Genomic DNA, 12,907 nt, shown 5'->3' with positions numbered 1-12,907 from the left:
AAACATGAAGAACTCTTCCTATGATGGTGAAGATCCACGAGAAACTGATCAATAAGGCGACTGCTCTGTTCTCAGCTTCCCTGAACTGCTCTGTGCCTATTACAATGGGGCAACAGCATGAAATGAAACTAACCACGGGAAACGACAACTGGTCGTCTTTCCTGCTTCCTGCACATTTTGTGGAACCCTTCAACTAGGAGACAATAACTTTTTCAAGAGTCTGAGTTATTTAAGTCAGTTTTGCAAAAAAGCAAATTATTGAGGGCATTTTAATCTCCTTGGATTTTAACCCCTGCTTGTCTTTTCCTACCAACAGTAGAACCAGAATATTCCTTTCTAATGCAGTAACCACAAAACAGCTTGATGCTGGGGAAAGAGCTCTGGTTGTCTCACTTGAAGAGAGAATAACTTTTTTGAGGGGATCTTCTTATTCTAATCCAGCCAAATTCTAATTCTATTTTTTAATCCAGCCAAATTCATTGGTCCCCTCCATCTTAGCAACAGATAACTTTTACCCCGTCCTCTTTAAATTTAGAAGCCATGTCAGCTCTTTATTTGTAGCAGTGGTAGGGGAAAAGAAAGAACTTGTTTCAGAGAACGGACTCATATATATAGAATTCATGTTCTTAAAAAGAATGCTTTTCAGGCACAGAAGGCAACACGGAGGGCAGCTGGGCCTGTGTACAGCAGGGCAGAAGCTGCAACCTGAAAAGCACTTAACATCACAGAAAATTAGTGTTCTGCTCCCTAGGAGAAGACAGTATAGACTTTTTATAGATTACTTGTTGAAGAAAATAGTAGAAGTAGAAAAGTAGAAAACAACAAACTAAAAGCACTGGCATTGGAAACTGATGACCTGTGCAAGTAGTACAGTGAAGCACTGCATACAGCAGTCAATATCAGCCATCAAGCCTATCCCTTGTTTAACATCACTGTTAAACCCCCTCATTTGCACATTCTTCTATATTCTTAAGGATGATCATAACTAGTCTTTAAATCACTTCAAACAATGTTTTAAAATATGCTTTTATTAATCTGCTTCAAAGGCTGACAAACCCTTAGACACAAGCTCATGCACTCACATAATCACTGCAGTACTGCCTGTTCCAATTTACAGATCAGCTTAGTGAAGCACGAGTTTTCAAGTTTGCTGTTCCTCCTTTTAATTTCTAAACATTTGAGGTAAGAAATTTACTTGGTTTTTAAGCTTAAGTTGATATTTAAAAGTAGTTAGCTGAAACCATAAGCAAGGGCTCCAAACATAACACCCAGATATCCATAAGAAATCCCCAGATAAAAATAATTTCTGGCGTCACCTGTGTGGATGCGACTGTGTCTCTCCAGCTGACTCGGCTTAGCAAAAGCTTTTTCACAGGTATCACACTTAAACACTCTAGGCTTCTGGGAACTCAGTGAAGGTCCACCCTGATGGGTTTGCATGTGTTCCTAAGCCAGCATAGGAAAAAAAAGAAATTTCAGACCATTTAAAAATACTTCAGTACTTGACATAAAAATATATTCACACCTTGTAGACAAAAGCAGAGGATCTTAGTCATCAGCAGACAAGCTGGAAGAAAATGGAAGCCTGCATTTGTTTTTTCCTTTTAAGTAAGAGATTTTTTTTTTGTTTTTTTTTTTGTAGAGAGTATCAACTCTCTAACCATTGGTATCTTTACACTTCTGAAAAACTCCATCAATAACTGTATGTCTTTTTTTTTTTTTTTTGCATACATCAGTACCTTTACTAATTATCTGAGGTAAAATAAAATACAGAAAACCAAACCAGAGTTCCTTAAATGCTCTTTTCATCTACAAAGAGGTATTTTGAAAACTGTGCATTGCAAGCTAACGTAGGATTTTTTCCCCCTCTCCTCTACAGCATCCATCTCCCTCCTTGTCTGATATGTGGGTATTCCTCAGCATCTGAATTGGTAAAACACTGTCAAACTGTACAGGCCTCAAAGAGGCAGCTATAATAACATACACACAACACAGCTGCACAATGGCAAGATGCAAACAGAAGACTTCACAATGGACTCTTAATTGAAAAACACACCAGAAAATAAAATCACTAAGGTTCTTAATGGTAAGACAGCAGGATGTTTTTTCTTCATGAAGAAGCATTAATAACAGTTCTAATTTCAGTGATTTTAATACACTGATGCTGGGGCCAGATGAAACTTAGAAGAATATCTTATGTTATCTATTAATATTTTTCATTTAAAATTTATTTATTAATACCCAGATAAAATTCAAATTACAAAAGAAAATAAATAAATATATATATAACTAAAATAATCTAATCAAGAACTGTCTGTGAAACAGTACTGCAAATACTTGTCCACTTTCTAAAATGTGTGTGGATACTCTTTTCTAGTCTATTTGATTACAAACTAAACTATTAATTAGTCTTTACTATACCTAAACAATAAGCCTTCTTGATGTCTATGAAGTCCTACTCCTCACTCCACGAACAGAAGCAAACTGTGTCTGCAGAGTTTGTTTACACTGGAAAATCAGCGAGACAGTTACACGGAAGAATATTATTATCACAGTAATTATAATAATAGTATTATAGGGAAATAATATAAGGTCTCCTGAGAAAAATCAGGTATATGTAAACCCCTGCTTAGGCGGAAATAAACAAAATCTTTTGGTTTTATCTCGTTCATTACCCCCTCAAACACTGAAATGGTGGAAGCATACTGTGACCTACTTCAGAAAAATTAACTGAAACCAGTTGCTTCTTTCTTCCACCACAAAACCCAAACAAAACCCAAACAAAAGCAAGCCTCCAAATCCCAACAACCCAAACCCCATGTTCTACTTGAAGGCAAGCAACATATCATCCAGATAGCCCTGTAAAACTTTCTGTCAGCTTTCTCTGAAGAAACAGTTTGTGATGCAATTCTGTTCCACTGATCTGTGCACCTCTTATACTTTTCCTGTAAAATAAATATACTTTTGAAAATAGTTCATGGAAATGCAACATTCTGAAGTGTAATCATCTCTTTATAGTTAGCATTTCACTGATTGTTCATGTGATGTTTTACAACTTTATTTGCATAATTCTTATTCCTCAGAGAGTAATTGTCTTGGGGTAGCAAAAAATCATTCTCTAATCAGAAAATAAGACCAGGAAACCTTCTTTCAAATGCCTCATGCATTAGTATGCCACTCTTATACCCCATTACTCCTGAAACATCAATTCTAACCACCTCTGAAAGTGTGGCAATAGAAAGTTTGTTTTATTCCATTGTTTCAATAAGATGATAAGGCCTTTTTCCTTTCATCTTGGAATCATGTCTGTGCCTTTTTTACTATCAACAGACATCTTCCAGATAGTTCCACTACATATTCATATGAAATTGGACAGTTTAGTCACTGCGCATGTCTTAAGATTCTCCTTTCTGAAGCTGTGAAGCAGGAGAGTAACCCAGATCAGAAGGGGAACTGAAGTCACTGGACTGAAAAGCCTTAGCACTGGGGGTTGGGTAGGTGGTGGAGGTGTTTGTACTTGATGTGGATAATTGTGAAACTGATGGTACTGACGTATTTGGAAAACACACAGTGACATACTGGCATCTAAACACTGATAACCTTACCTCTTACTGGATTTTTCTGAAAAGCCTGATGTTTGGTAGTGCCCTTAATATTTTTGGTGATCTCCAGAATTCCATCAGTATAAAATGAAGACTGATTTTATACTAAAGACAGTATAAAATGTAACTGATCACTGAACTCTCCCCAAAACCCTAAGCCAAACCCCAGCATTTATCTTTGAATGTGCAGCTGAAGGCTGCTCACAGCTGAAGCTGCTATTAACACCTTGATAAAGAAAAGAGTCTGATGAGGAGTGGAATTTGTTTTAGTACATGACGATCCAGTGGTAAATGAAACTGTCCTTTAAGATCAAAGCTGACCATTAACCAGCACTAACAAGTCTACCACTGAACTATGTCTACAAAGACACTATCCACAGTGCCACATCTACATACCTTCTAAATACCTTCAGAGTTGGTGACTCAACAACTTCCCTTTACAGGCTGTGCCATTGCCTGAAAAGCCTTTCCGTGAAGAAATCTTCCCTAATATCCAATTTAAACCTCCCCTAGCACAAATGAGGTAATTTGTATTGCTCATCACCCAGCAAAAGAGGCCAACCCCCACCTGGGCACAACCTCCTTTCAGGTAGTTGTAGAGTGTTAAGTGACCCCAGGCTCCTTTCCTCCATGCTAAACAATCCCAGCTTGCCTCAACTGCTCCTCTTAAGACTTGTGCTCCACCCCTTTCACCAGCTCCACTGCCCTTCTCTGGACTCAACTCCAGAACCTCAATATCCTTCTTGAACTGAGGGCCCAAATCTGAACACAGGATCTGAGGTGTGGCCTCAGCAGTGCCGAGAACAGGGGGACAATCCCTGCCCTGCTCCTGGCTGGCCACACTGCTCCCCGTACAGGCCAAGAAGCCATTGGCCTCCTTGGCCACCTGGGCACACACTGGCTCATGTTCAGGCACTGTCAATCAGCACCCCCAGGTCCTTTTCCACCAGCAGCTCTCCAGCCACTCTGCCCCCAGCCTGCAGCTCTGCCTGGGCTTGTTGTGAGCCAGGGGCAGGACCCGGCACTCGGCCTTGTTGAACCTCACACCACTGGCCCCAACCCATTGCTCCAGCCTGGCCAGATGCCTCTGCAGAGCCTTCCTGCCCTCCAGCAGATCAACACTCCTGGCCAGCTCGATGTTGTCTGCAAAATGACTGAGAGTGCACTCGATCCTCTTGTCCAGATCATTGATAAAGATATTAAACAGAACCAGTTTAAACTGAGACCTGGGGAACACCACTTGTGCCCAGCCATCAGCTGGATGTAATTCCATTCACCACCACTCTCTGAGCCTGGACATATAGCCAACTTTTTCCCAGCTAACAGTGAACCCATTCAAGCCATGGAGGTCAGTTTCTCCTGACTGGAAAATACTGTGGGAGACCGTGTCAGAGGTTTTGCTGAAGTTCAGGTAGACAACATCCACAGCATTTCCCAGCACCACGGAGAAAGTTGCTTTGTCACAGGAAATCATGTTACTCAAGCAGGACCTGTTTTTCATAAACCCGTACCGACTGTGCCTTATCTCCTGGCTGTTCTGCACGTGCCACATGATGGTGCTCAAGGTGAGCAGTTCCGTAACCTTTCCTGGCACTGAGACCAGGCTGAAAGGCCTGTAGTTTCCAAGATCCTAATCCTAGTTATCCAGCCCTTGTAGATGGGCATCATAGGTGCTAAGATCCAGTCAGCTGGGACCTCCCTGGTTAGCCAGCACCGTTCATCATAAATGATTGAAAGTAGCTTGGCAGGCTCTTCTGACAGGTCCCTTGGTACCCTTGCATGGATTCCATCCAGTCCTATAGACAACTTGTGCATGTCCAAGTGGTGTAGCAGGTCACTGACCATTTCCCCTATCTCTACTGAGATGGAATGCATGCACCAGCACAGGGACTCTTCCAATGCGCTCCAGTATACTCAACACGTTGGGGTGGAGCTTGAAGGGCCTTGCTGGCACATGAACCCTCAAACACTGGTGTGCTGCCCTCAAGCTTACCTCCAGCAAGTCTGGTTTTTATCCCTTCCTCCCTACAAATCTACAAATTTAGATGATCTCTCTCAATGAGCCCTGCTAACTCCTCAGCAAAGATCTTTTTTCCCCTTTGATACAAGTGTAGCCCATCTGCAGCAGGCCTGATGTTGTGTAGACCAATCCATGATCAAAAATGCCTAAATTCTGCTGGTGACGTCAGTCTCAGAGACAGTTATTGATCTGCCAGCCCTTCCTGTCTCTTCCTACACCACTCTCTGCAAGTGGAAGGATAGAGGAGAAGATTATTTGTGCTTCTGATCCCTTAACAAGTTGTCCCAAGGCCCTGAAGTCTCTTGTGACTGTCCTTGAACTTCTTATTGCAACTTTAATTGCTGCCTTCCTGAAAAACCAGTTACGGATAATAATTCAAGGGACATACTAGGCTAAGAAGTTATCATATCTTTAACCTGGGCCCAATTCTAAGGAAACAAACTTAAGACAGACTGATTTTTGGAGTTTCTTATCATTACTTATGGAAAACAAGTATTAAGACGCTTTTGTTTTTTCCTGGAAAATTTCTTCTAACTCGGAGGTTAAGAATTTCACAACAACACATTTTTTGATAGTTTCCAATAGTCTAGTTGACAGACATGATCACTCCAAGGGGGTGAACTTCACAAAGAGAGTCTATTTCATTAAAATATTATATCAAAGTGAAAGGAAATCTACTGAAGAGCTCTCCTAAAAGCTAATATAAATATAAAGATAATATAAATAAATATAAATACATTGCCTTTGGCTACAAAAATTTCTTGCTATAAATTCTGGGAAGATGGCAAAATTCTGTGCAACTTATATGTTTACTCTTCTCTTAAAGCTCTTCTATAAGATACTTCCTGTAAGTATCTCTCAGAGGTAAGATACTGGCTTGAACAAAACATTTGTCTAGCACAGCCCAAAGTTCCTAAAAGGAACATTCTATAATCCAATTAAGAACTTAGGTACACCACAAATTTTTTTAAAATACTTGGAAGTATTAGGTTGTTCATAATCTAGAGAAAACAGAGAAAATATCACTAGACAACAGCAATAATATAAGGACATTTTAAAACAAACACTTCCTCTATCACTTGTACTCACATGACAGAGCACCTACAAATGAAATGTTAAGACTGTAAAGCAGGTAACTTCCTGAGATATCGAAAGATTATCTGGAAATCCAGATTAGCACTGATGATATTCATATGCAAATAAAGTAAATGAAGTCTTTTCCTGACACTATTACTTGCATGACAGGCATTAACATTTTTCATTCTGTAGTCAATATATGCATTAGAATCCTCTCCATGCTCCAGAAGAGAGTTCTCTATCTGTGCATACATTATCACTCAGATTCCCTCTCTCAGATGCACACCTCTCACACTGTAAAGGGAAAGCAAAGACAAAGGGCTAATAGGTACCTTTTGTTAGTATCACAGAAAGTCCACAACAAAAGGAGTTAAGAGAACAATCAACTGTTGTTACCAAATACCTTGAGATGTGTTGCCCGCTTAAAGGCCTTATTGCAGATGTGGCAAACATGTATTCGCTCCTTGCCGTGAACCTCTTTGCAGTGGTGTGTCAGCATGGTGACGGAATAAAAGGTTTGGCTACACTCAAAACACTGGTGCCCACGAGTTTCTTTTTCTGCTTGACTGCTTTTAGTCACATTAGGGGAAACTTCTGTCACCTGTAACAATTCATAAATACACTATCAGGTAATTTTGTAAGCACATCCACATCTGTTTATTTTTCAAAATCTACCTCAACATGACAAACATTTGGAGGGCATTTGCAAGCGACTTAAAGACACAAAAGAAGTCAGTTATATGTAAATATGAACTTCTATTTCATTGCTCTAAAGAATGACACACGCACGAATTTTAAGAAAACAACATTAATAACTATGATCAAATTGACGTAACACATCATAAATAGAACATGTGTGTATCTGTATTTTTCTACATTCAGTTTTATGCTCCTGAACATCTCAGATAATCCTCAATTTGCCACCAAACAGAATTCAAAGCCAAAAGCATTTTGGACAGAAAAAATTATCTCTGATTTTGTAGGGGAGAATATTTTCTATTTGTTAAACTTCTTTATTGGGGATTCTATTTTCATAAGGAAGTTCTACCTCCTAAAGTACTGAAACACAATCAATAATTGATAGAATTAGATGGTGGTGTGCTGCATTATTGTTTTGTTTTAACTAGTGAGAACTGCCTGGAAAAGCTACTTTCTTCAGATAATTTAATACCAAATTCCTTTTTAATACCAAATTCAGCTTTATAGATACAGAAGAATCCTAAGTACAGTAACACAGAAAGCAACAAATGAAGTCACCACCTGCCTCTCTCATTTCTCCTATTTTAGAGCTTGTCTTATCAGGCTGGTTGAAAACATTCATTCTGCCTTCAAGAAAAAAAGTCTGAACCATATTTTCTAATAACAAAACTGTATTACTTATGTAGAAGTTTATATTATGATTCAGAGGCATAAGAAATTGCTAAGGCTTTATGTTGCACCATCACTGAAACAACCTGGATACAGAAAGAGAATGGAAAAAGTGTACCAATAGGTGCTATTTTTCCTCCCCAGCTCCAAAAGTTATGTGTTTCTATTATCTAAATACCAACTTACTTGGAAATATTACGTGATTTGTAGAAAGAAACAAATTATTAATTACATTTCTGTTGCCCTGAAAATTAAGCCTTCGGATTTTGTTTTTCATAACTGTAGCTGCTTTCCCAGGAAAGCAACTGTAAACATAGATGTTTATCATATTCCTTCTAAGAAACATCTTTTGATGGACATTTCGCATGACCAGTGTGTTTGGGAAAGTACTAACTTAATTATCTAATCCCTGGTCATTGTCAAGAATCTATAAATACTCAAGTTAAGAATAAAGTCACAAGTTTTTGTTCTAACACTGACAATAGAAGTGTGAATCATTTCATGTCCTCTAGCAACACATTTCATGTACATGTATATATATATATATATGAAAGAGTTTTTTAATTCAAAATTTAAAACCTGGGTGACCAGGAAGTCACAGAGAACCTCTTCCCAATACTCTTCTTTGGGAATGACATCAGCCTTCATGATTCAAGATAAAAAGAAATTATTCCAGTATAAATAAAAGTCCTTTACCACAAATGATACAGAAATGCATAGTATGTACCTGATACGCTATTTCATCAGAGTTTGCAGGTGCTGAATGGGGTGTATGGCTCACCAGTATGACTTGCTGTGATCCTGATCCACTTTGGCTGGCAAGACTGGAATCTGTGAGTATAGCAGGGAACTGCTGACCCTGTCAGAGAGAGGAGCACAAAAAAAAAAAAAAAAAAAAGAGTAACTAATTTTAAATGGCTGTATTTAAACAGCTAACTGTAGTAATTTAAGTTTTCATACCAAAATAGTACTTGTGTTTTTTCCTTTAGAAAGAAACATTTCATAATCCTATCTGAATAAATGCAACTGTTTTCCCTCATTTTCTCATTTAAATTTATATCCAACCATTTAAGGACTACAACAGCTGGAAGTTTGTAAGACTAGATTCAGTTTCGATTAATTTTTACCAGCTTTGCTTCAAGTGCTGAATGTTTTAGCCTTCCACTGCTTTTCTTTAACCCCTGTATTCTGCTCTCTTGCATGGCCTTCCCACAGTATCTTCCTTTACTTAAACATCTTGATTAAACATACTTCCAAATCCCATGAAATCATGACGCAAAATCACTACTTAGGATATGTAATTACTAATATCTTACTACTTCTATTTCTACACTACTTCTAATGACTCAAATTTCCCCAGGAAACACAGTGCTTTTACATACTACCTGTCTATTCACCATGATTTCTAGCAACATAAACTGTGTTTGAATAATCATAATAGCTATGCAGTGTTTCAATTTATTTATGCTTCTCTTAACAGGAGGCATGGGATCTTATTAATAAATAGCAACACTGCCAAATGTAATCACTTAAACTATTACAAAGCCTGAAATGAAACCATATTTTGCTTTGCTACTGCTTTGTTACTCTATGATACCAGAAATTACAAACATATCTTAAGAATTGTTTATGAAATCTTTTCTTCCCTTCCCCAGAGCAAAACTGCAGAGGGAAGCACATAGCTTTGCTTCACCGGTTTTAATCACAGCACATGCAAGATAAATAGTATTTAATTTGTATGCATTTACACACTTTAACTCAGATCAAGAAGTTAAAAAAAAATAAAAATCAATCTAAACCTAGTTAAGCCAAGAAAATGGAAGAAACAGTTCAAATTTTCAGATGTAAAATCTACATTGAAATGTCAACCGCACAACCCATTTTCGCTTTGTAGTCTTTCATTATTATTTTTTTATTTCCCCACTCTGTAGAGTCTATTTGCCAGTATGTCTTTGGCTCTAGATGACACCACAAAATTCTTAAGTTATGCTACAAATAAAACAAATAATAAGGTTACTGAGCAGATGACAGTCCATACAGCACCATTTTAATAAAATTTCTTATAATGCCATGTGTTATTAAAGGTAGCCAATTAAATTCTGTCCTGTTACTTGCTGTGAAAAGAACTGTCACAACTGCTGTTGAACTCTCCCATTCACAAGTAGGAAAAAAAATAAATTACCATATGAAATAATATATTTAGGAGTACAATGCTGTATTACTGAATAGTGATAATGAAGTACATGGTCTAACACCAAAAACTGATCTCAAACCATGTTTGAAACAGCAGAATCTATCTGTTCATTTAAAAAACAAACAACCCTGCAAAATTTATCTGCATTTCTGTTCAAACAGTTCATGTTTCTAGATTCCGTACACACATGGTTGGCAGAGAGAAGAAAAATTAACTACATTTTCAAATAGTATGTATTTACAGGACGAAATTATTTTCTAAGCAAAATCTGCAACTCCTGCTGTGTAAGACAGAAACACAAATTTATCTGTCAGTTCAGGAAAGTGTCTTACCTGTGAAGTGATATTAAGTGTAACTGCATCAAGACCACCTGACAACATTCCCTGAGTGTCAGCAAGAGTCAAAGTGACACTACCATCTCCTCCAACTCCTGATGAAGACATCACCAAATTCTGTGCAGAAACTGCAGACTGAGATGTGGGTGTTGCTGGAGGAAGGTTTGTTCCGCCTGTTGTATTAAGTTCTGGAACATATGCAAAATAGTAAAATAAAAAATAAAATCTGTTACATACATAAACATTACACTGCAAATTTATTTTAAGTGAACTTAGTAATTTCTGTTTCTCATTGCTAGGATTTTCTATTGTGGAATCAACAAAATCAGTTAAACAGCTAATCACGAAGCTAAAGCTGTCAGTCAGATGATAAAATTAGAAAAAATACATTTAAATGTAGCTTGATGAACACAGTATTGCACTCACAAGTGGTCATGTGCATATACAAACATATATAGGTAGAAATCAATATACATACTTAAAAACTCAAAATTTGAGTACTAGAACGAACTTCATATTTTTATCACTTCTGCAGCAAAGGCACCAGATTTTGTCAACCTCCAATTTATAGATATAATTCTTCAATACTCCTCTAACTGCCTCAAAGTACTAATTTAAGATATTTCTTCTTGTTTTCATTTTTTTCTTAGTGTGTAGAATAAAGTTCATTTAAACTGACATAACAATTTAAAGCTTGTGAGAAAACACACGAATCACTCAAAGTTCCTGAATCATGATGTGCAAGATTATACCATTCCATTATAGTATTTACTTTTTAAACAAAATATTATTTCCAATTAGAAAAATTGTGGTATGCATACCTGGAGCATTTAGTGAAGGGCCCTGAGAAAGAAGCTGGTCATTGCTTATAGTTAATGTAGCACCTGTAGTTTGACTGCTGATGGTTGGTGCTGTCAGCCTTAAGCCAGTGTTCAGATCAGTGCTTCCAGAATTATGCTGAATAAGATCTTGGCCTGAAGACAAGTAAGTCCTACTGTAACTGGAATCATCTCAACATTATTCTGCTACTGTTCTTACAACAGATCATAAAATAATAGAAGTAGAAAATATAACCAAAACATAAAACTAACTTCTACACATGCAGATTTTTATGCAGCAGTTTGACAAGTTTTTAATACAGATGTTATTATGGAAATCCAGATCCTAACACGTACAGAAATACTCGATGTTAGTAATTAGACAAATATGGATCTTACTTATCTAGATTCAAAGCACCAACTTGATCAATCTATAAAAATCCAGCTGTTAACTGAGGCTATAAATAAAACAGTGAACTAATCTAACATGTTCTCAAAGCAAACATGTTTGGGTTTCAAATGTGGATTTGGGGAGTATCTTTCAAAGCTGATGAATGTAAGAAAAATATGCCATAGGAAAACTGTGGACTGTGAAAATCCTCATATGCTACTGGACAGCTGTTTATGAAATGGAGATCTGGTATTAAATATTTTTAAAAACACAAACCAGATATTGTAAGAGTGATTTCTTGGGGACTTCCTGATGAGGTCGCAGTTGTAGAACCCGAAGCATGAGCTAGAACTTGACTCAAACTGGAATTATTTATGGTCAACATTATCTCATGTTGCCCATTTGTAGATGACACCATACCCTGTGAAGTCATGACTTGAGTAATGTCTTGTGCACCTAAATGGAAGTAGTAGAGCAAAAAAAAATTCCATTAATATCCTTGGGTGGAATTTCTGACATAACTTTTTAAAGTAATTTATACCATATTTTCTGAGCCACTATAATTGATGTAGCCAAGGGGAGATGCTAGAACTTGTAGCATAAAGTATAAAATTTTTTCACATCCAATTTATTCCTCTGCAGTTAAGATTTTCAGAACAGAGATTTTGTATTATTCTCAAAACTATGGAAGTTCTTAAGTATTTTCATTATACAGAATCACAGAATGGCCTGGGTTGGAAGGCACCCTAAAGATCACATGGTCCCAAGTCCCCCATGTCAGGGGCATCAACTTCCACTACACCAAGCTGCTCAAAACCTCATTCAACCTGGCCTTGAACACTTCCAGGGACGGGGCATCCACAGCTTCTATGGGCAACCTGTTCCAGTGCCTTACCACCTTCACAGAAAAGAACTTCTTCATATCTAATCTAAACCTACTCTCTAATCCACCTTCTGAAAAAAATTGTATTGAGAAAGGGTGACACTTAAGGGAAAGCTGTAAAATCTGCTGAAGATGCTCAAGAAAGAACTGCAAGCTTTTTTTATTAAAATGAGGTGTTTGGTGGGAGTGGGGGGAGGTAGGGGGTGACATTTTCTCACT

At 37.6% G+C, this 12,907-nt stretch overlaps 1 protein-coding gene across 4 annotated transcripts in view; it reads right to left on the bottom strand.

Annotated features, from left to right (window-relative positions):
* The window catches only part of ZNF236 (zinc finger protein 236), a 76,231-nt gene that overhangs the window by 3,923 nt on the left and 59,401 nt on the right, over positions 1 to 12,907 (bottom strand). For all 4 annotated transcript variants that reach the window (XM_005517311.3, XM_014256839.2, XM_014256853.2 and 1 more), the window contains 6 exons: positions 12,082 to 12,261; positions 11,418 to 11,570; positions 10,594 to 10,784; positions 8,795 to 8,926; positions 7,103 to 7,300; positions 1,317 to 1,446 (listed from right to left, as the gene is read on the bottom strand). In XM_005517311.3, the coding sequence (XP_005517368.2) occupies positions 1,317 to 1,446; positions 7,103 to 7,300; positions 8,795 to 8,926; positions 10,594 to 10,784; positions 11,418 to 11,570; positions 12,082 to 12,261 (984 nt within the window). The remainder of the gene's footprint in view (positions 1 to 1,316; positions 1,447 to 7,102; positions 7,301 to 8,794; positions 8,927 to 10,593; positions 10,785 to 11,417; positions 11,571 to 12,081; positions 12,262 to 12,907) is intronic.

This window comes from Pseudopodoces humilis, chromosome 1, assembly GCF_049639895.1.
Source record: "Pseudopodoces humilis isolate 2021_Gansu_Grassland_sample_001 chromosome 1, ASM4963989v1, whole genome shotgun sequence".
Classification (NCBI taxonomy): Eukaryota; Metazoa; Chordata; class Aves; order Passeriformes; family Paridae; genus Pseudopodoces; species Pseudopodoces humilis.
The sequence above is the reverse complement of the archived record's forward strand: the minus strand, read 5'-3'. Positions and strand labels throughout refer to the sequence as shown.